Source organism: Lutjanus erythropterus, chromosome 17 (genome assembly GCF_056507025.1).
Source record: "Lutjanus erythropterus isolate fLutEry1 chromosome 17, fLutEry1.hap2, whole genome shotgun sequence".
Lineage (NCBI taxonomy): Eukaryota > Metazoa > Chordata > Actinopteri > Lutjaniformes > Lutjanidae > Lutjanus > Lutjanus erythropterus.
Window position 1 is genome coordinate 26,793,226 of NC_139333.1, and position 25,163 is coordinate 26,818,388.

General features: G+C 39.4%; 1 protein-coding gene across 1 annotated transcript in view; it reads right to left on the reverse strand.

Moving 5' to 3' along the window:
* The window catches only part of tbkbp1 (TBK1 binding protein 1), a 92,043-nt gene that overhangs the window by 38,302 nt on the left and 28,578 nt on the right, over positions 1-25,163 (reverse strand). Inside the window, exon 2 of the mRNA XM_084740209.1 lies at positions 8,915-9,173. Coding sequence (XP_084596335.1) covers positions 8,915-9,157 — 243 coding nt within the window. The 5' untranslated portion in view covers positions 9,158-9,173. The remainder of the gene's footprint in view (positions 1-8,914; positions 9,174-25,163) is intronic.

The window sequence follows — 25,163 nt, forward strand, 5'->3', positions numbered from 1 at the left end:
TGCTGTTTTCTGGGATTTTGATGATTTCACAGTGGGATCATTAAAGATTCATCTTGCATCAACTGCAACTTCTGTTTGGCCCAGATATCACTCAGAGGATCAGGGTGTTTTAACTAAAGTCATGTTTTTTTTTTCCTCATGAACTAGATTTTTCTTTCCCCTCCGTTCTCCTAATCCGTAAATTGGCATTGGCAAGTTGCTTTCATCATACTTTCTAATTTCATCCAAGACAATGAAATCTGGAGAAGGTTGTTCTCTCAGCTGCTGTTTGTCCATCAAGTTATCAGTTACTTTGTTTGTCCATCTGTCCATATTTCTCTACACAACTCCAGAGAATGATAAATGATTAACCAAAACAGGGCTCTACTTTCTAATCAACTACAAATCCTGCAAAATGTATTTATTTGACTGTTTTTTTATTGCTTATAAAAGAAATGACACCAACTTCACAGGGCTTAATAATAGACCTACATATCGTCCCTCCATCCACAGAACAGGACTGCTCCTGACTAAAACAAACCAATATGCATATAACAGCGCCTTTATGTTCTCAACAGCATAACTAAAACATTTGCATTATATAGTTTTGCAACATGTGACCTTGCAACAGTTTCATGTACAGAATATCCATAAAAGTGTGTTGTCTCTGCAAAGAATGCAGGACCTGTCATAAGCTGTTAGGACCACGTGTTGTAGTTGAATTTTTATCAGGAAGAACCATCATTCAACAATAAAGAGAACCAGTGTTGCATGCCACAATGTGTGTGTGTGTGTGTGTGTGTGTGTGTGTGTGTGTGTGTGTGCGTGTGTGTGTGTGTGTGCGCTCCCCCGCAGGTGCAGTGATTGGCAGCAGCTGCAGTCGATCAACAATCAGGGCCTGGTGCTCAAAAGCTGGGAGTGTGCAGTTGGACAAGGTCAGTGGGCTGTTCGGCAGACAGAGGTCTGTATGACTGCAGTCTAGTTCTGCAGGGGCAGACCGGACTTCTCATATTGTTATGTGCTTTGCTAGCTTCACCCAGCTAGCCAAAGTCACTCGTGTTTGTGTCTTCTGTGTCTTGCTAGCTCTCACAGTTAGCAGGACACTCATTGGGCGCCTCATTAGCTTTTCAGGCTTCTCTGGCTTGCAAAGTCACTCGTTGGCTGTGTGTCTGGGTTTTTGTTAGCTGCTCTGGCTAGCAAGGACTTTCATTGTCTTGTGTGTGTTGTTATTTAAGTCAGTAGGTTAAGTTAACCTTTCTGTTTCATTTTTATTTTGATGTTAACTTAATTTTGCACTTAATTTGTTAATAAAAGGAACCTTTGTTTACACTTTTGTTTGCATTTATTTATTGTTACACCCCACACAAACATAGCTCCAACATCTATGGACATTTCTATACCATAGACAACAAAGTGTCAGAAAAAAACTGCAGAAAGCTGCAGAATTTATGTATTAGGGGTGCCACAATTCTCCAAATGCACAATTCAATTTGCTGACTTTTTGATTTAAACTTTTTTTATTTTAGCATCGACGACTATGCCATTGTTAGACTCTCGAGTCTTGATTGGTAAAGATCAACAGATCACTTGATTTATGTCATTTAAATTTTTTAATTCTTCTTTAAAGGAGCAATCACACTTGCAAAAATGTATCCTGCAGTTTAACTAGTAAGTTGGAGCCCTTACCTGTATATTAAATTATTTTAAATCCCATTTAATACACTGTCTGTGGTTGAAGTGAGCGGTTTCCCAAGCCGCCTCCTCCCCAGACTCAAGGAAGCTCAGGCAGGCTGCAGAATCAATGCAGGAGCGCAAGACAAGCGCAAAGTGACAACAACAAGTAAGTTGATCAGTTGTTCGTAACTGTCAGTTGTCCATCGATGTAAAGTTCAGCCTGGAAACAAAAGCCCCTGCTCTGAATTTTCAATCGGACACTGCGACTGTAGTGCTGTTGTCACAGAAGCGAGTATTTCAACTTAACATGTTTCCTTCATCTTTGATGACATATTTTAGTCATTTTATGATGTGCTGCAGTAAATATTTGACAGATTATCCAGCCCTACATCACTCACCTTACATTTCACATCCACCTCATCATTTTACTAGCAGCTATCTAAAGAAAACCGTGTGTATTCCTGGTCTGAAGTATGCGTGAGGGACGCACATTCATAGTTTCACAGTTTTAAATATAGCAGTTTATGTGTAGGAAAAGCATGTTTTTTTTTTCCTTGCGTACACATCGTTTATACATCTGGCCCCTGGAGTGCTTGTGAGTATTTCCAGCAGCAGGATGGTTAATGTAGGATTGAGTCAAAATAAATTCCTGTGTGTGTGTGTGTGTGTGTGTGTGTGTTCGTGGTAATGCAGGAACATGTCAGCCAGTGCAACAGAGTGGCTCAATGATGTGTTTTTAAAGGTTTTAAGAAACAGTGGAGCTTTTTGAAACACACACACTACTAGAATCAATTCATTGTTAGAATTAGTGTTTTTCTGGGTTTTGTGAACAATAACAAAAAAAATAGAGTGTCTGCAACCTTTTCCTCTCAGGAAAAACACATAATAATTAATAATAATAATAATAATAATAATAATAATAATAATAATAATACATCAGCGCTGACTTGAGACACCCAGTCAAAAATGTCTGGACGTGCCCCTGTATGTGATGTCAACTCCGTCATTTTTTTCTGTTATAAATATACAGTATGTTCATAAGGAAAATGAGTTCAACAACAATGAAAAAAATCAATTGTACCTTTAATTTGTGTTCTTTCTTGTTACATTATCAAAAAACATTGTAAGTGGGCAACATTATAATGTTATTTCTTCAATTAAAGTATATCAAACTATAAATGATTTCAGCTAATAAATAATCTTTAATGCAACAAAAACTACTTAACATTTTCTTCATGTTTTATATTATAATATTATTTTTTGTGTGTGTGTCTAATGGAGTTGACAAAATTTAAGCATACTTGAAGAAATATGGTTTCGTCCCAGGTCTCAAGAATGAGTGTAGATCTTATAGTCTCACTTCAGCTCATAGATCAAGATTGAAAAAATACTTGTGGTTGTATATAATCACACAGAGGTACAGGGGCACAAATGTGTAACAGCTTTACATGAAAACATTTAAATTATGCAGAAATAATCACATTATATGCTGCTGCGATTATGCAGATATGACTGATTATGTAATCTGAATAATTCTGTAGCATAAGCGCTTATGGGCTGTACCGCATGAACTTCTGTTTTATGTTTAAAGTGAGTGTTTTGTCAAGTTATCGTGCTAAACTGCTGTTTGGTGGCAGAATCCTGCGGTAGAAACACACAAGATGAGTTATATAACAGTGTGCGCTTTAACCTAAATGAACACATTTACATTTAGAGTGCCTACCATGAGCAGGGTGAGGGGGGGGCTTTTCATTTTCTGTGTGAAGTCATTGCGGCTGATGCAATGTCTATTTGAGGAGCAAACAACCCTTTTCCATTTAGCAGAACACCTCTCTCTGCTCAGTTTAACAGTAAATGTTCGCAACATGGGCAAAACCCCTCAGGGGACCCCGAGAATTCTCACACTGCCGAGCATCGGGAACTCTAAACCTCACTTCAACCCATGTTCAAAGCAGCAGGAAGCACTCCCATCTGCATCATTACAGCAGCTGTACTCAGGCATCTTGTATGTGGAGAAAGCCTGCAGCAACACTTACAACTCCTCCTCAAAAAAGCTTAAAATAATAGAAAATAATCCAGAATTTTGCAGATGGGTAAAAGGTCTTTCCGCACGGGGATTTGGACATTTCGTGAGTCAATGTTGTGATGTCTGCATCGTCTCGATTGATTGTCCAGATCTAAAAAAACAAAGACACATGCTGTGTCTACAGAGGCACAGGTGCGACAAACAGACAACATCTGCACCTGCTCTCCCAAAATCAACACCTGTCTCTCAGGGAATGGGCCCTGAACAAACCGCCGCTCGCGAGTAAAGTCAACAGTGATGCGGCAGCCCGCAGCCTTCAGGAACAGCTGCTCGCTAAAAGGATGCAGGATTTTTGCTCTGACACATATGTTAAGAGAGGAAAGTCAAACTGCATTTTTCGTGAATTGGCGATTCTGCGTCTCTCTCATTCCAGCAGGTTCTCAGTCACGACGCGTCAAAAATGGCAGCTTGGTCAGTGTCCTGTGCTTCAAGTTTCTGGAGGCTCGTCAGGTGATGGAGTTTAAAGAATGAGAAAGTCTGCATGGAGGAGACAGAAGGGACAAACAAACAAAGGACTTCTCTTTCCTGTGTGAAAGCATCAGATATTCTGTAGTAACATGCTATTTTAGTACCATAAAACACTATGTTAGATTGTTTGTATGTCCAAAACCTTAGTATGAGATTAATATCCCATGATACAATGCAGTAGGGTTGCGTTCAGCACAATGCATAGGTGGAAATAACTAATTACAAATAATAAAATTACTGTAATTAAATAGTTTTTTGGGGTACTTGTACTTTTATGAGTAGGTTTAAGTCTGTACTTTTACTCGTACTAAAGTATGCATTGCAAGATGTAATCTATTTGGTTACTTTTAAAATCATAATTGAGTACTGAGTATAATTTGAATTAATATCCAAACCTTTCATCTGCATTTTAGTAGCCAATAAGATGATCTGAACACAAATGGGCCGATGAAAACTAGGACAAATGGATGAAAAAACAAAAAAACAAAAAAAACACTTCGGTAGCATTGGCGTTAGGATGCTAATGATTATTCATTGACCAATGAATTGCCATTAAGAATTTAACCAATAAAAATGTAATCATGGATATTTAATAAATAGTCATGGCAGTAATTGCACCTCATTTGACATTGTTTTGTTTGGAGATTTTGTCAGATATAGGTCGTAGTTTGTGCAGTGTGACCTCAATCATGTCTGTCTTGCTGACGACTCTTGAGGGGAGGCGCTGACAGATGTAGTTAAAAGTAGCCGTGTGACATCCTGAAGTTTTGGATAAAGAGTATTTCTGTGAGGCGATTCACGCCATGATTCCACCACTCCTGGCTCTGATTCCACTCCATACAGAAATAGTAGCTATTTCACCACAAATAACCATCATTCAAAATTTGGCTCTTTTCTCCTCATCCTTGTTATCATCTGATCACAAATTTTGTTGGCTTCATATCGATGCCATGCGTCCACCGAACGAGTTTCTGTTCATGAGTTGTGAGAAATCATTAATGATCTTGCAGAGGAAGTAGATTTTTATAACTCAAACTCAAAATCCGGAGTGTGTATTTTCAGAGCAGTGGGCTATTGTTTTCAGGATAACAGGTTTAACTTTACTGATCAACTTACAGTTGAGGAGTCTTCGTCACTTGTTATTGTTAAATTACAGTGTTGAATGTCTACATATTTAATATTGCAAACTTGACCAAGTGTACCTGGCTGCAGACTTCTGACCTCCGCAGCTGACAGGAAACACATGACCTCAGCAGCGGAAGTTGTTCTTCTTCTTGTCGTTTTTTCCCATGTGAAGGCCATATTTTGAGTTTTCACTGTTTGGTTCTTAAACGCTAAACGCTAAATGCTTCATACAATATTTAAATTGCACCTTTCCCCTGTCCCACTTCCATTATTAAGACACATCACTACAATTTACCATTTTTTTTATTTATGAATGTAAATGAAGCGAGATAAATGGAGGACAGAGAGGCTGATGGCTGAGTCTTGACGGGAACCTCAGAACCGTGAAGATCTCGCGAGTCTATTAATAAGTCTGTGTTCTATAACACGACGTTAAAAACACACCACGATCTCAGTGGTTTACGCAGGGCATGGCGAAATGTCAGCCGTCAGACTGGACTACGGGATTTGTGAATGACAGTTTGAGAGTTAAACTAAATCCAGTGCTAACGTTAGCTTAGCTGTTTGTAGACCAGGCAGACAGGATGATGACAGGCACTGTGCATTCATCTCTCTACACCCTACCTCACGGTGACCCGTGGACGAATATGAAGGCCCCATTCCCCTGAAAAAAAACAACTTCCGCTGCTGAGGTCACGTGTTTCCTGTGAACTGCGGAGGTCGGAGGTCTGCAGCCATGTTCCTCTCAACTTAACCACAGAGTTCTACAACTGCAGAACTGACACTAGAGGACTACCAAGTAGAGTCATAGCTTGAAGCATAACACCACTGACCAGGCGTCTGTCTTTGATCAGTGGGGACCAGTGACTGAGAAAGAAATCAATCCTATCAAACGTTTTTAAACCCAACAAATATATCCAAACATATTAAAAACATTTGAAGCAAATGATTAGTGTTAGTCTCCAAGAATCAAAGCTTCCTGGAGCGACAGTCTGCACGCAACTCCGACATCACAGAAGATTCAGTTTCCCCACCGACAGTATCCCACGTAGACCATAATGCTGCAACAGCTTGCATCTTTTCTGGAATTGTCTTCCTCAGCATTTCAAGTACAGCAGCCTCTTTGATAACTTCCTGTCATTTGAAGCATTTCGTCCTCTCAGCGTTCAGCTACACTGACGTGTCTCTGTAAACAGCACAGCTCGTTCTCATGCACCTGAAGTAAAACCAGGAAACACAATCGGAGGGGAAAGTGGGCACCTTACACATAATTCCTCGAATAAGTAGAACAGCACAGACTAATGATAAGAAGAGGAGTATCCAGGAGTGTATTTTTTTTTCTTTTTAATCCTTCTTTGTCCTTAATTTCAGCGATTTATCTCTCCCTCGCTCTTTGCATCATTTTCTCCTTTTACTGGCTCTTGCACTGCATCCTTCCACCCATTTAACTCTCTCTTTCTGCTTATTTTTCCACTTTTCCTCACTTTCTGTCCTCCCACGCTATTCCCTAACGCTACCTTCCTCTTGTATATCTGTCCGTAGGCCCAGCCACTGTGCTGGGAGGTGGATTTCTGCTTCACCTGCCGCCTCATCCAACCGAAAAGCAGCCTGATTTCCACCACCAAGCAGACAAGCCAGGCTATGCAGAAATATTCACGGTGTCTCTGACTTTATGCATTAAAATTTAATCTAATACAAGCTGATAGTAACATTTTGTACTTTCTTTGGGAACACGGTAGACTTTGGCTTTATTGTGCATGCAGTAAATAATACAGGCTGCCTCTAAAAATATTTTCCGATATCTGAACTCTCCTGACCCGACTGGATGAACCGTTATGAACTCTGTGACCGGCCCTGTGACATGACCTTTGCTTGTACACAGCGGCTATTTCTGCGCTGACTCCCGATCGATGTCACCAATAATCCTAATATTTATTGATGCAATCAATCCATCCAGAATAATCAGCGTCAGGAAATTTCATGAAAATTCAGTCATTATCTACTCACCCTCGTGCAAGTTTCACAGGAAAACGGTGTAGCAGAATCTCATGCCTCCGTACTGCTCGTCTGGTGTAATCCAAGTCTCCTAAAGCCTCAACACGCCAACAACATTCAGGTGCACGTGCACACCGTCTGAACTGTGTGCAAACACAAGTGAACCGCAAGTTGGGACTTACGGAGACTTGCGTCACACCAAACAAGCAGTACCAAGGCATTTTATGTTTGTTTTTGTTTTTTTTGTTTTTTTTTTCTTGAGTGGAGAAAACTGGTCACCATTCACTTCAATTGTTTGTTTCCTCAAGAGCAACAAAATTATTAACTTGAGATCTCAGGATAACAGCATTAAACTTAACTTGCATAGTTTTGTGACACTTCAGAGACAAAAAGAATGATTGATCAATCAAGAAAATAATAGATTAATGGATAATGGATAAAAAAGAACACTGTAAGAAAAAACTCTAAACCCCAAAAACCTTTTGTCAACCTATAATCTTTGGTTGAAATGAAGTACTTTTCTTATTTCAATAAACTTCAATCTTTGAGTTTAAGAAACTCAAAAAAAGTTGTATCTTATAAACTGGTCAGAGCGAGCTGCATATCTAATCTAATGTAATGTAATCTAACTAATCTAATTAATATAAAACATTCAAATATTGACCATCATTCACTTTCACTTTCATTAGTTTTACTCGATATTTTCTAAATACATTTTTTGTGTTTCTAAAACTCAATTCAAGTTTGTCTAAAAAAGAGAAGTACATTATCTCAACAAAAGATTAGTAGTTGGTAAACTTCTTCAAAACTTCAAAACGGGTTTGAGTTGGGCTCAAAACTCAAAAATCTGTTGCGGTAAGTTGCCTTGAAATTTTGAGCTTTCTCAACTTTTTTGTTCTTACAGTAAAGTAGAGCCCGTACAACAGCATCACGTCCTGTGACCTATAACACGCCAGCTTTTACGACATGTCTGCCAGCTCTGCCAAATTAATTTTCATACATTCATTACAAAATCAATCAGGAACCTCTCTTCAGTATACCTTATCCATATGCAGACTGCATGTCAGTACAGATGTCAAAAGGACTGTGTGTACTCAGCTACATTAACTCCTGTGAGCTGTTCATTCAGCTTCAGCATGAGGTTATGTGTACAGAACCCTGTTATAGCTCCTGTCTTTGCTCCGTTGCTTCCAGGCCTCTTCACGGTTACAAACGAGACTCAATATGATTTTACTTTAACATCAGTTTAAACTTCAGTAGCCTTCTGCCTCAATATAGTAGAACGATTTCCCACTTTTGGAGTCATGTTTATTCCCCCGCTGGTCCAGGATCAAAGCCCAGTAAAGCTCTCTTTCCTTTTATCTCTGTGTACGATCTCACAGCCTCAATAAAAATGGAAAACGCTAAGGGTGAGCGGAGAGCTCACTCCCCTTTTGAAACCCTTCCAATAAATCAAAAAACAAGGCGGCCTTATCCTCGTCTGTGCCCGAGACCTTCTGTCTGGTACCAACAAGGACAAAAACAACAATAACAATTAGTTTGCAGAAGTCTGGTGTAATATTTGACTTTGAAGTGAAAACCCTTCACCTTGATCTCGTAGATCTTGAGCTTCCTCTTGATGCTCGTGTTCTCGCGCTCCAGACAGGCCAGCCTCGTCTTGATGTCCTGATAGGCGGTGATGAGGGCAAAGTGGGAGGCGGAGTAGACGTCGTCGGGGGGCAGGGTGGAGGAGTGCCACGCCACGCTGCCACAGCCATCCTCCTTCAGGCCCCCTGCGTCGCCGCCTCCTCCCAGCAGCCCCAGCTCCCCTCCGCCGAACAGAGACTGCATCACTCAGAGCCTCAGCCTGAGGACAGACACACACAGTTGTTTGCTTATTAATTATTAAATCCCAGATTGTTTCCATTCAATTAGATGTACCTTCACCCCCCTCCAAAATAAAAAAAAAATCAGGTTTCTAGCAGGGGTCGACTGCAGCAGTGCTAAAAACATCAAGCAGGCAAGCTACTCGCAACAAACAAAAAAGAACAAAGCCGAATTCAACTGAGAGCAGTCGGATTTCTGGCACACACAATGTAAAATATTCAAAAGCAAAGTGAGTACAGAGAGACACAGGAGGAAGACTGAGGGACACTGCTGCAATTTTAAGATGACTCAGTGCCTTACTATGTCTTATCACTTCATCATCCAGTTATCACATTGAGAGGGTGATTATGTGCCCACTGGTATGCTTGTTTTGATCACGTTTGGGAAAAACCTGATTATTCATCTCTGTGTTTCATTATTCTAAAGTTTTGTTCAGAATGAAGGCACTTCAAAGATGCAAATCAATGCTGAGGGAGCATGAAGTTGTTCCCCCTCAATGTATTACTTCAAAATAAAATGTGTAATGTAAGATATACATTCAATAGAAGTCTACTCCACTTGTGAAATAATTTACTCATAAATACTTTTAGGTTTTGTTTATGCCCCTCCCATCTACCCTGCTAATTGCGATGAGCCACATACGTCACTTTTGTCTGGTGAAAACAAACACAGCGTGTGTCCTGTACGTCACTTCAACACAGGCAGTGATGGAAAGAGTACTGAAAATTTGTACTCAAGTACAAGTACTGTTACACTGCTAAAATATTACTCAAGTACAAGTAAAAGTCCTGGTGCTATCAATATACTTCAATAAAAGTATTTGTCTCAAAAACTACTCAGGGTATTAGTTACTCTCCAAACTAGAGTTGCAAATTATGTGATTTCCTGAACCAGTAGTTAAAAATGCTAACAACTGATTAATCAATAATAATTTATAAGATACAAAACACATTTTTTCCTTAACTTTCTTTTTTTTCTTTTTTTCTCTGCCATGATTATTGATTAAATATCAATGAATGCATTAATCGATTAATGATTAATCGTTAACATCCATTTTGTTTTCTTTTTCAGTCGTATGTCTTTGTTCTCATTGGCTCGTTTGTGATCAGATCACCTGATTGGCTATAAATCGGTACTCAACTGTGATTTTTAAAGTAGCTAAATAGATTACATGGTGAAATTAATAGTTAAGTACAAGTAAAAGTACAGACTTGAAAATGTACTCATAAAACTTTAATACATACCCTTTATATTCAGCTTTATTGTTTTACCATGTGATGTGTGATTCTTGAAGGGATCTGGATGAGTTTCTGATGATTTTTTTTTTTTTTTTTTTGTTGTTGTTCTGATTATTCTTTGATTTTGAAACAGTAGCCTTATTTTCTTGATATGCAGCATCTGTGCTTGTTACAGTGGAACGTTTTTGCAGTAACCCTGTGATTAACTGTTCTGCTGCACACAACAGCTCACTGCATGTGACATGTTTCAGCAGGGGCGCAAACCACAAAATAAGCCGCTGTGTAATTCAAACCCTGGGTGTTACTCAGTAAATTGTGTCTGATTGTGCCTGCAGATTGAAATGAATCATAAAATAACAAATACGGCCCTACAATAAAACAGGTGCTTTTAGAATTGAGTTTAGTTTAACAGCGTGTCCACTTGACAGACAACCAGGAGCAGAGGGTAGTTTAATGTTAATAATTCACATAAATCAAGATGACCTACTTTCCAATAATGAACCTTGCAAACAGCACAATGTAACATAGGACGACGGGATAAATCCATCCTGTCTTCTTCTTCTAGGAGTCACATCACTAGCTTGCAGTAACAGGTAGTAAAATTCACATAATAAGCACAAACGGCAATCAGAACAGAGACAACCCACAAAAATGTTGGTGGAACATATATAATTATCATGGGCACAGATAAAAATGAACAAAATGAGCAGACGCAGCGGGTGAGAACAAACGGCATTTCTAACATTTAAATAAGCTAATATTATCACGCCTAATCAGCCACCAGTATTTTTTTTTCATAGTGGAAGCCTGCAAACACAACCTTTGACCCCTAAATTCATATCTCACCAAATAATGGGAGAGAACTGGTCCAACAGGACACTAGCTGCTCGCTAATATGTCAGAATTGGTGGCATAAAGGCAAATTAGATGCCGGTGAACACCAAATTGTGGACAACACATCATTAAAGGCCAAATCAGACATTTTGGAGGCGTGATCAGAAACTGTGAAAATAAAGCTGTCAGTGGTTTTGCTGCTTGTAAAAAGTGCCAGAAAGTATTAGCCTTTAAGCCACAAGTTTGGCACATTGTGGCTGAGGAAACACATCAGCAGCTGCAGGGTACACACTCTCCAAGAAAATGAATGACGGTGAAAAGTGGGTGACTGTGTAACCTGTGTGTTTAATCATGTGTCGGGACACGGGACCAGTCCGGAATTGAGTCTGTGATAATTGGTACTGGTTCTGGGTTCTGGTTCTGGTTCTGACTTGAATACTGTTCCCCAAATATTTTCAAACCACTGCACCCCCCTTTTTTTCAGGTTCCTTAGCTTTCAGTGTACACTCAGATTTTGTGTCTCTTGAGGATTTAAATGTATCTGTGTTTCTTTGAGCCTATTTACAGTCTTTGCATCACCTCCATCTGACCATCGCTATTTCTTGCTGTTGTGTATCTTGAAACTCAGAGTGCTGAGGAGGAAGAGAACAGTTAGTTTCAGCTTTTAGCTGAAAAGAGTTGGGAATGCGAAAACAATATTGTGAGAGTGAACAAAACTGCTAAAGTTGTGGGATGGACAGTTAACCCTTTGAAGTCTCAGTCCTGTCTAATATACTGTGGTGACTGTGTGTTTCTTGCAAAGTTACAATAATAAATATATAAATATATATTAAAATAAAATAATATGGAAGCAGTACTGTATGCCAGGTTTGCAAACAGTAGTTCTGAACATGTGCACAACTAACTGAAAAGCTCCTACTAAGAAATAGTGATGAATTGTTTTGGTCATTCAAAGCAGTTGCACATGATCTTTGTTGAGACTCACTGGAAAGTGTAAATTTTAAGGTCTATGTCAATATCTTGTCGTGCTTGTGTGATTAAAAACTTGTCAAGTTATTAAAAAAAAACACACCCTATTTTATAAATATGGTGTCTTCACTGCAGGCAATGTGCAGGACCCCAGAGGGTATAACAGCGACCTGAAACACACACACTGTCGTGTAAAAATGCTGATCATTGCCACTTTAAAGTAAGTGTCGCTTTTTTTTTTTTTTTTTTTTTTTGTAAAATTGACTCAATAATAATAAACAAATCTTGCAGCATCTTTCAGGACCGGGGCATCACTTACGGTCATGTGATCCCTGCACTGCAGCTGAGCTCATTACCATCATCAGTGCAAATTTTACTTTGAAGGGTCAGTCACATGTTGAGATCAGTGCATCGCTCTGCAAATACATCTATGGATCATCACAGCCTCTGATTGGTTCACACGTAACAACATCACTTGGTGCAGGAAGAACAACTGATTTTGCAGCAGGAGGACTACACTTTTTTTGTTCACACATTGAAGAATTTATTGCTTCAATTGACTACATTCACACTGGCTCCCTTTAAATCCAATCTCTCTTTTGCAGTAGCGCCATATTATTTGTGGTGAGAGTTGCCTCACAGGTGCATGAGTAACCAGTGCATGTGCAGCAGCCGATATGTTAATCAGACTCTGATTTACATACGAGTTGGGTTCGTGCTCTTGTTCCATTTCACAGTACTTAAAAAAACATGAGCTCTGACAGCCTACGCTCCTTGAGTGGCGTGATGAATGAGCTGAAGTAGTTAGCTGACCATGCTACATCACAGCCATCCGGCCGCGGCCTGCCTCCTCTGGCCAAAAGGCTCGAGGCAGTGCTGTCAAAAGTGATAAATGGCACCTGTGATGTCACGTCCCTCTTTTTTTTTTTCTGCAGCCACAGAGGGGGGCATGTGCACAAAAGTCATGCTGGACGTAGCCGGGCTCACTGAGAACAGTTTGATTTACGGGTACTGAGGGAGTTACACAACAGCCAGTTGATTTGATGCATACTGGAATGGATGCCTTCCTGACACCCAGCATTGCCTTGTGAGTCAGCGATTGCCTACTGAGCTATTTTCATCTGCTCCCTTCCTCCACGCTGCTATTTTCCTTGTGTTTTAAAAGAGAGGGGGATAAAGCCTCAGCCAATCTACGGCTCTTTTCCTCGCTGGTCTAACAGGATGATCCAAAAGCACTCCCACACGCACAGGCACACACATAAACACACGTCTGTGCGCATGCTGCCAAAAAAGCAAGAAGAATACACAGAGGAAAGAGAGAGAAAATGCACGTGTGGATAAAAAAAAAAATCAAACGGTCGACACATGCACAGACGGACTGCACCGGTCACCTGCCAGCTGCCCGACGAACACTGGTGTTTACACCAGGAGGATATTAAGGTCCTGTGATATGTGCTGCGCCGACGACATGCTGCCGAGTCTGAGTCAGTTTTCTCTGGCAAGCAGTGTCACACTAATATCATATCTGTACTCACTGTGTAGCTTATGAGAGATTTAAAACTGTGTTCATGTTCTGTGCTTTAAAAATAACAGAAAAAGGTGCTACTAAAAAGATATCAAAGTATGGAAGGATATGACGAGGTAAGACTGCGGCTATTATCCATATTTTTATGACAGAGTATCAAAAGTCATCGGAAAACAATTTGTCATGATAAACTCACAGATATAATCTCCTCAATCTGCAGCTCCTCTCTGCTCAGAGCTTTGATTTATTATTTTTTCTTTGTCTTTTTGAGGAAGTATACATGCATTTATGGCATATATCAATACTCCATAATACATATCCAGAATATATCACCTAAAACACACAGAACAAAAATGATTAAACATAGAATTAAAGTGTGAGGGTTTTAGTCGACATAAAGAGTAAAATAAAAAGTTTCTGTCCATCATTCCTTGGAGAGATTTTGCAACTGCTTGGAGCTTTATGCCGTTTGTACTCAAACCATAGTTTGAGAATCTAGGAGTTAGTTTATTTTGCCATTTCCATGAACCTTTTCTAACGCAATACTCCAAATGTGCATTAAAAATAAGCTAATGGAAACACGGCTACTGTTCAGATGTTCAACTTTACTGTTTCTCATGAAGTCGATTCAGATGCAGCAGACAGCTGTATTCAGCAAAGAACAGAAGCATTAAAAACTCACTGTTCACTACCTGCCTAACATCAGTCATCAGACTGACATAGTTAGTGACTCACTGGTGAACACAGTTGAGCATTTAGTAACTGAATAGGGACATATTTCCCTCAGGAGATGGTAGAGACCAAAAACGATTTGACTTAAATTCATCATCAGGTGGAGACAAACGCAGCCTGAAATGAATAGTAACTTGCTCCATATCTGCTGAATATTTAAGGAAGTTGTTTACCATAACAACTTTAAAAGGTGGGAGTTTTGTGTTTACAGCTTGTTCCACTGCCTCCAAAATGGCCAAAAGGAAAAAAACAACAGTTGATGCAGTTTTAACGATGACCACGGTCTTTCCCATGTTTGGAACTATCATATGAGTCACTTTGGAAGGCACTAATAAACAACCTGTTTACTCATTTACATATGAGGACTTGTTGGATGAGGTTCAAGGCACTCAGGTGGGATGTTGGCCTAAAAAAAGCCTTCATTCATTTTAAGCTTGTACGAGTGTTGTGATTACCGAAGGCTTCGTCAGCACAGCTCAGTGAACTGTGCTGCGTTTTCACACTTGGTTTCAAAATTACCTCCAAAACACCCAGAAAGGTAACACTTTATATTCCTGTTCCTGTCATACATAATAGGTAATAAGGCTCTTTTAACATGCTTATTAACAAAGATATACATTAATAAGACTGTAAGTGTTAATAATAGCATAATAAACACTTTTATTGTTAGATTTCACAACATTTATAAGCACTTTATAAGAAACTTAACAGGTCATAGACTGCTTAATGAATGCATAATGAAAGATTTACTAAACTTAATAAACACTGTTTAAACTTTAGAACCTGTAGTCACAAAATGCATAGTTACCTGTTAATAAGTGCATAATAAAGGATTTATTAACCATAAGTAAGCATTGTTCACACTTTAGATTTGGAAGCTCAAAATGCAATTAATGGTTAATGAATACATAATGAAAGATTTATTAACTGTAACAAGCTTTAGATTTGGGAACCACAAAATGGGTAGTTAACTGTCAATGAGTACATAATAAAGGATTTATAAACATTAATAAGCATTCTTCACCATTTAGATCTTTTTGCCACAACATGCATAGTTGACTGTTAATAAATGCATAATAAACTATGTATAAATCTTGATAGAGCGACAAAAAAGACTTTTAACAATGACATAATGAGTAAGTAGGTTATACTTAATAAATGTGTTTGTAATGCTGTTATAAGAGATACTTTTATCTGTCTATAAACAGCTAACAAGTGTTAATAAATGTCTTATAACACCAATAAACATATTTTTATGCTATGATTAATTAACATTTTGTGGCTATGGAATCTAAAGTGTTTATTAAGGTTAATTAATCCTTTATTATTCCCTTATTAACAGTTAACAATGCATTTTGTGGCTACCAGAACAATGAACAATGCTTGCTGTCATTATGCACTTATTCACCAGTCTATAAATCATTAAAAGTTTTGTTAAAAGTGCTTATAAATATCTGACTCTCACAGTACACTGTTTATTATGCTATTATTAACACATATTCACATTAACAAGCATCTTACAAGGGTCTTATTACCTATTAACTAATGCTAATTGCAGGCACCTTGATATAAAAGTGTTACCCAAACACGCTATCATGCTAGAATCGACACAGCAGGCTTATGCTTCTATTTGGATGCAAAATATACAAAAAATGTATATTAGAAGACTGAGCTTTCACCTTGTTGTATGTAGTGACCACATTTCCATAAAAATCCTCTGAAGCAGCAAACACCATCCGCCTACCTTCAGGCTCGAGGACATAATTATATTATTAGACCAAAAATCTGATAAAATTGCCAAGTGGATATTATGATTCAATATGGAGCACCTATTCACAGCCTATATCGCTGCATGGAGCCTGATAACGCCGGCGAAATATATACGTCCTGATATAATTTCCATATAGAAAATACCTCCTATCGACCTGCTCACACGCTCCAGTGAAGATGGAGCAGTGGCCACTGATAGATGTGGCCTCAGACTGGATAAAATAAAGGACAGGGACACGGGAACATCCATTTTGTCTGTGCTCCTCTCATTGGCAGCACAGAAATGAGGCATTTATCACACACACACACACACACACACACACACAGCTCCTACTAAGCTTCTCTTCTCCTATCCCTTTCTCACTCTCTGCTCTCTACCCAAAATATCCCTCATCCAGCTTCATCCAGTCCCTCTCCCCTCCCATCCCTCCCAATCACACACTATCCACTCTATCTCCTGGATCTCTGGGCTCATTTACTGAGGCTCTCGGGGCCACACTGCACTGTAGCAGGCGAAAGCGTCCAACCAGCTCCCTGCTTCATTATAGCGATTACCACAAGAAGTCATACATTACCTGAGGCCCACATGGCATATGTTGTTCCACTGAGACCACCTCTCCCATTCTCTTCCTCTGTCCTTTTCCCTTCCTTTGTCTCCAGGGATGAAAGCGCCACTCCCCTCCCTCTATGTCACCGTGAACAGCACTGAAAGGGCCAAGCTCTGCTGCCGTCATCGGCGGACCCGGGGAGGCTAGAGCCGTGAACTGAGTGGGTGACTCTGAGGAGCTATTGTGTTCGTTACTCACGTGTGGCGGCAGTTTTGCATGTAGGTCTCATGTTTTGAATGAGCTAATTTTTCACAAGAGTCGCAACAACAATCTGACAGGGTCGGACCGGATGACATTTTGTCCCATTGCGCTAAGGTCTGAGTCAAACGCAGTCATGTTAATGTCAAGGCTGCAGCAACACGAGGTTAAATACAGAGAGCAATGAAATGTGCTTATTTTTTATGCCTTTTTAAGACACAACGAAAATCAAACCAATTTAACCAATTACAAAGAGTTGGGTTCAGCAGAGAAGCCAAACCACCCAGACTCTTATGCAACAGTGGCCTTCGCAACGGCCCCACTCATTAGATATATTGCATTTGTTGTGTAAAACGGTTCCTCTGCTCTTTTTCCCTGAAGGTTAATGCTTATTACTTTTTATGGCATCCGTGGTGTTAGTGCACGTCAGCTATACGTCTATTAAAAATGCATTGTCAGTGATTTTTTTCCCCCAAAAGACAATAAAACAATCAATCTTCCTATATTTCAGCTTTCATTAATACCAACCCCGAAAAGTACATATGGTAAGGTTGAAATATTTCAACAGCTATCAGATATATTGCCTTAAAATTTGATGCACACTTTCGTGTCCCTTTCAGGATGAATTCTAATCACTGATCCCTTAACTTTTCATCTAGCGCTATCGTCACTATTTTGGGTTAGGACTTCATACCAGAGGTGGGATCAAGTCACTTGTTTGCAAGTCTAAAGTCTTTGGGCTCAACTCCAAAGTCACATCCAAAGTCAGGATAGGCCTAAGTCAAGTCTTAAAGGCTTGATTCCACTGGACACAACTGTGCACCACGTCCGCTGGAGCTAATCGCTGCCGTTCCACACAGTGTTTGTGATTCCACTAGAAGCGCTGCATTGCACCCCAGAGGCGGCTCTCTGCCCTGCTCTGCTTCAAATATGCACCAAGTCTGTTTCTGACGGATGTCGCGTCAATCTGCACAAAGCAGATCAAGAGGACAGGAAGTCAGACACAGAAACACCAAAGAAAGTAGTTAATTTTCAAAATAAAAGACTTTACGCAGACTTGCAATCATAAAGAAGAAGAGACAAATAGAAATAATTTAAGTACGTTGCCTAACCATTCATGGTAGAAGCACAAAAGGCAAGGAAAGAGGACTAATTAAGCTAAATCTGAGCATGTCACTCGCAATCAGGCAAAGTAAATGCTCTGCTGCTGAAACACTTCTGAAAAGCTGTTGCTGGGACACACAGATCAAAACCATGACGCAGATATGGAAGCAAAGGGTAAGTCCTACACATTGAGTTTTTGAGTCATAAACCAGTCATACTGCGCTCTTCAACAAATGTAATGACATTTAACTACAGAGCCTCAACTTATTCTTCTCTGAGTAATTTCCAATTAAGTGTGGGCACTATCAAAGTATTATAGTTTACCAGGGTATTAAGACATCCAGACTGTATGACACTCCTCTTTCTGTTGAGGTGATGGATTGTAGTGTGCTGCACACACCACCAGAGGTCAGTCTCTCTACTGCTGGACAAGAGAGTGCAGCTGAGCTGAGATACATGTACTCGGGGAGATAACTCCTGCAACTTGATTGGATGGATGTGAGGAATTAAGTGTTGACTTGCTGTGAACGAAAGCGTTAATGTTAGCTGGTTTAGGAAATGAAGGGAAATTAATTGATCCATGTAGTCACACGTTTTAAACGACAGACTTTTTAATCTTTGTTGGGTAAGCCAACAAGTATTTTCAAGTCAAAAGGCTCAAGTCCGAATGAAGTCACGAGTCACTGGGGTTAAAGTCCAGGGCAAGCTGTCACTTCGAGTCTAAAGTCATCAAATTTGTGACTTGAGTCTGGCTCATGTCCAAGTCATGTGACTCCACACCTCTGCTTAATGCTCACAAAACTAATGACACAAGTGTTAGCATGCTAACATGTTAAACTAAGCTGGCGAACATGGTTAGCATTATACCTGCTTAGCATCGGCATGTTAGCACTGTCATTGCGGGCATATTAACATGCTGGCATTAGCATTTAGCCCAAGTACAGTCTCCCAGAGCAGTTACCTTAGATGTGGACTCTTTCGTCTTGGAAACTTTGCTGGGGCTGAGCACAGTCAGCTTGTACAAAACAGGCAGCAGAGCTCCGTATTCTCTCTTAAACATGACATTCATGAGAATCATTAATCAATGAGTCATAAATGGCGCCATGGAGATAACCATTCAACTGCAAAACAAGTGTTAAAATCCATCACTGATGCAGCCTGTGAGAGAACACTCTTCTTCCTTCAGATTATTTTCCAACACAGTGACACAGTTCATACAGCATGTGGGGAAGACTTGTAATGATTCTGCCAGCTTTAAATGGAGCTATTATCAATCATTAAAATAAAGCAGACTTAAGTTTGAAAACCAAGAAGCCATTAACAGATAGATGAAGCCAGTGATGTTAAAGATCACATCTTAAAGGGGCTTTAATCTACTTGAGTGCAGCAGGATTTGAGTCATAGTTGTGGTTCCTTGTATTTATTTATTCATCTGCATCTCCCTCTTTTGCCACATTTTAAAAGAAAATAATGAGTTTTGCCTCACGAGGGAACGACCTGTTGTGGCTCCATCCATTTATTGAACTATAGAGTCCAAGCAAATAATTTAAAAAGTGTTCTCCTTCGAAAATACAAAATAAAACATGGTAACAAAACATTAAACACGCAAAACAAATGCGAGGTCAAAGACAGCGTGCTCTGCAGACAACAAGCAAAGATGACTTGTTTTACATAACTCTGGTTATTATTTGTCCTTATTAATTATTCTACAGGAATACGACATATTAAATATCACAAAACATCAATTATTGACAAATATTTCTCTGAGGGCTGACTCTAGGATTTTGGTGGCCCTGAACAAGATTTTGTTTGTGGTCCCAAAACACTCCACTAAAGCACCAAACATACTGTTCATAAGCGAAAGGACATACACACACTTTGCTCGCTGTAATGTTTTCTTGCAACATTAAAGGCGTGTCTTGATTTTGATGACTACATTTTCTTTTTTTTCCATCACATTGGTGGAAAATGGACTTCCATAGAGAGAGAGAGACAGAAACAGACAACAGCACAATGAAATACAGTTTATCTAACTGTCTGTGACTGTTCACGGAGACTCCAGTCTGCAGTGTAAACCACAAAAAGATTTTGGTCTATTTTGCATCTTCTGTCAGACCAACGGAAAGAAAACATCCGAAACACACATTTAGCTGTTTGTTTTACTACACTTTCTCTATTTGCATCTGTGGATTTGTCCTAAATTCATCAAAAGTTAGCATTAGATAATGCCTCATTCGCATATATAAAAATAAGCTTTCAGTAAAACGTCATACAAAAAATAATTGTCTTGATGTAAGTAAGCAAATGGGGAGGTTTCATGGTGATAAGTTCATTTTTCTTTTACCCAGTCACTTTTCTCCATATTCTCCATACTCTGAGCCAGAAATCTTCACTTCACAGACGAGAGGAAATGTGGATCCAGCTGTTTGTCACTCCGGTCTGTATTATGAGCCACAGAATTGTAGAGTAACATCACGTTGTGAACAAATAAAGTTTACATTATGTTGACATTTCTGTCCATATCTGCACGCTCTCTTTCTTGTGCTCATCAAAATGAGCACTTTTCTTTCTCTCTTGCTCACTCTCTCTGCTGCGAGTCTGCATCACAGTTCATTCATGATGATTAGCAACTTGACAAACTCCATTTAAAAAAAACGCTTAGTTCAGTTATCCACGCTTTTACCACCACGACATCTGTGAGGTTGTGAAACATAATTAAACTTTATCTTTAACTCTAAACGTAAAAGTGCTTGATGCATCCTCAGTTTAATGTGACACACTGCTGCAGTTTTCCAAACTCTCTGCAGGGTATTTCCACAATGAGTAAAAAGGAACAAGCCTCATGCATTAACAAACATTCATAACCCAATCGAATCCCAGAGCCAGTGCTTTCTGAAATTACTGCAAATCATATTTTTGGGTTCCTCTGAGGATTGAAGCAACAGATGATTGTTCTCTCAACGGGAGATCTGCTCACGTCTAGTTAGATAATCGCGCATTTCAGTCGACTATAATGGTGAAAAATCTACTCTTACAGATGTTAATATTGATTCTCTCTGTTCTGTTTCCTGCTTTGTGGCGTGATCCCTTCTTTGGAGAAAATAAAGCTATTTCTTCTTCCTTCTCCATATAGCCTGTATATGTAAGTTTCTGTCTGTGCATGTCAGTGTCTGTGTTGTATCCCCCAGGCGTAAATATACGAGAGCAGCAGAAATCATGCCAGCTGGGTCAAGGCTGGGTTTTCCGGTGATAGCAGAACCAGGATCAAAGAGGAAACTGGGGGAGTGAGTCCCTGCAGTGTGTGATGACACTACAGGCAAAAACATCCTTTTTTTTTTTTTTTTTTTGTTTTCATGCACAGGTCACTTCTGAGATTTTGGTCTATTTTGCTTCTCCTTTCAGACTGGTGGAAGGAAAACATCAAAAACACACATTTAGATGTTTATTTTACTACATTTTGTTTATTTGCGTCTGTAGATTTCAGTAAATATCCCCCAAATGTTAGCATAAGTGCATATTTAAACATAACACAGACACTTTTGTTCATATATCATTCATAGCCTGATTTATTTAACATTTTATTACTGAAAACATGATGGAAAAAATGTTTGTTTTGAATGCTGGCACTAATTTCTGATTTGACTGATAACACTGACTCTTACTTATCAACAAAATGAAACAAAAAATTTAAAACTGGCTTCATTCAATGCTCTGATTTATTGATTTTCCATTAAACTTAACATACATTTGTTTGCAGCAAGTGTGCACAAGCACAGAACAGCTGCATCATTAAAATAATTATATAAAAAGAACTGAACTGAAAGAAATGTTTTTCTATAAACTAGTAAGTAAGTAGGTACATCAGTAAAAGAAAACAAGGGAAATGGCAGGAAAAAAGGGGGAAAACACCAAAAATGGTATTTGTGGTTAATGGTATTTGTAAATTCTCATAGTATTCGAAAAAAGGGGGTCGAAATGTCTCTAAACTTTTGCAAGGCACCTTTAAGATTATATCTGATTTTCTCAAGTTTCAAAAAATGCAGGGTGTCTCTGATCCGTCTTAGAAGTTAAGAGGTGCTTGTTCCTTCCAGGAGAGAAGAACGAGACGTCTTGCAATTACGGAGATAAATGCTGTAACTACATGAGGTAAATCCAAACAGGGCAAATAAAAGAGAGGCAGTCAAGTTCTGCTCAAAAATCTCAGTATAGGTGTTAAAAACACTCGCTGATATTCTGATACTTTTTACAGAGAGGTTTGTTCATATATTATTCATATAATAAAATTCCAAGCCTGATTTGTTCAACATTTTATTCCTAAAAACAGGGTGAGAAAATTGATTTTTTGATGGTTGCTGACATTATTTTCTTATTTATGGAGTGACAAAAAGAGATATCCAAAATTCCTTCTGTAAAAGACTTTGACTGTAACATGTCAACAAAATTAAACAAGAATTTTAAACCTGGCTTCATGCAATGTTTAGATTTCTGCTCTGGAAATGTGTGCATATTCAATTAGATAATACCCTATTTGCATATTCAAACATAACATTTCAGAAAATTTGCAATACAAAAATAATTCTTTTATTTTCAGTGAGCAAATGGAGAAGTTTGGATCCTTTATTCACCTGTGGTGTCTCCCCTTAAAGGGATAGTTCGGATTATTTGAAGAGGTGTTGTATGAAGTGCTGGCTGTCAGTGTAGAAGCTAAGCAATGGGGTCAGCAGCAAAACACATTTTAGCCAGTTAAAAAATCAATATCAGTTTAAGTGCCTGTTATTTTTAGAATATTTTCAGCGCTTTACCTCGCCATCAGACGGCCTTTTCCGACAGAAAACTGCCGTTGCAGGAGCCAAATATCGATCTTTTCCAAAAGCAACCAGTGCGGCAGCGGTGGCCTGAAGGTTCGAGAGGCGAGATTGTGACCGGGAGGTCGCCGGGTCAATCTCTCAACCGGCAGGAGCTTCCAGGTGCAAATGTGATCAGGACGTTCCTGAAAACTAGAGTACTGCTCTCAGTTAAATTCCCCTGAATAAATAATATCATACCCCGGAAACAGATGAAGGTATGTGAAGAAATTTACTGTGATAAATTCAACAACAGAGGAAATATAACTGCAAGCATGGAGTGTGTCAGTCAGTAGCTTCAGTGGTGTGTGTGAGCATTATGACTGCTGGTCTGCCGCTGCCTCGATATGTTTCGTTGCTGACCCTGTCCACAGCAATTCATTGCTGCCATGCTCACACTCTCTGTACCGCCGCCATGCCTCTTTTCTCTCATCCTTTGTCTGTCCTCCTCTCATACTCTCCGTCTGTCCCCCTCTCGCTCCGTCTTTCCTCTCCGTCCTCTCTGTCTGGCAGTGTTTAACAGTCCAGCTCTTCTCTGTGCCACCCCGCGATGCCCCACAGGCTGGACGTTTGGCACCTCTGACTCAGACAGTATGTCTGTGAATGGCGAGCGCGGGGCAGAGAGGTGGCGTGCCTCTCTGCCCCGCGCTCATCCGCCAAATGCTCCCATAATGCCTAGCTTCGCACCGCTGCACCTGTTTCCTCTGCAAAAGTCTCCTTTCACTTTGGACAAGGCCAGAGCTGAACGGTACAACGCACACTGAGAACCAATTAACATGGCGGCAGGTGGGGCTTGATTGTGTGTCTTTGTGTGTGAGTGCGTCCATGTGACAGGACAAGGACACAGCAGCACCAGTGCAAACAGGAAGAATACTCTGTTCTGGTTTTGCATCAACACTGTGATCTCACCAGCCAGGTGGAAGAAGTATTCAGATCCTTTACTGAAGTAAAAGTATTAATACCATGCAAATATTCCACTACAAGTAAAAATCCTGCATTTTAAACCTTAGTTAAGTAAAAGTACATAAATATTATCTACAAAAAACACTCATTGTGCAGTAAAATGGTCTCTGTCAGTGCTTTATTCTTAATTACTGCATTATTGAGTTCGTTGCATTTTACTGCTGATACTGATATTTAAGGCTGAGCTCATTTTATCTATTTTATATATCTTGAGTAGTTTAATCTATGGCAATGCATCATGGTCTATAAGATCATCATATGTTTGTGCCGTTGCTGTCCTGTAAGAAGGATGAATCTCTAAAGAGTCAGCTTATCATGTTGTTATAAAAGTAGCCCTTTTTCAGCTTTGTAGCATGTTTTCCAGCTGATCCGAGAGGAGATTTAAAGAGTTCATTTGGCTTAAGAAAGTGGGAATCTTCTCAATCAAACGGTAAAGGAAAACTTCCTTCTTCAGTTCATCACGAACACTCAGAGTCACCAAAATTTGGAGATGCATGTTTTTTCCTGGACAGGAAAAGTCCAGAAAATGTTAACAACAAAAGAAACTGGTAACTAAAGCTGTCAGACAAAGGTAGTGGAGTAAAAAGTGCAATATTTGCCTCTGAGATATAGTGAAGTACCTCGAATTTCTAAGTACAGTATTTGAGTAAAAGTACTTAGTTACATTCTGCCACTGCAGCTAAGCATTATAAATGTCTAGACCAGGGGTTGGCACCTTGAGGCTCCAGAGCCACATGCGGTTCTTTAGCGGTTCTTGTGTGGCTCCCTGCAACTCTGGCAAAAAATGATATGGAAATGAATTAACATTATATTTTTTTTAAAAAACCCAAAATGTTGTAATTAAAAATTTATAGCATAAACCATTTCATTTTAAGGTAACAATATAGTAACAAATCAGCTTCAGAGTTAACTGTGACCACATTTTAAAAAACTGTAACCCAACTCAAACATTTGTTTGAGACTCAAAAATCTATTGCAGTATGTTGTACACCAAATTTCACAAATGTGTCTATGGCTCAGTGTCTTTTCCTCTAAATTATGATGGTGGCTCGTCTTCTTGAGTCTCTATAAGCTATGGCTGCCAAAAAACAGTCTTCAGGGAAAAGAGAGAATTTAATAGTTTCGGCTCCAGACAGTTTTTTGCCCCCTTTTTTTGGCCAAAAATTGCTCTTTTGATCGTAAAGG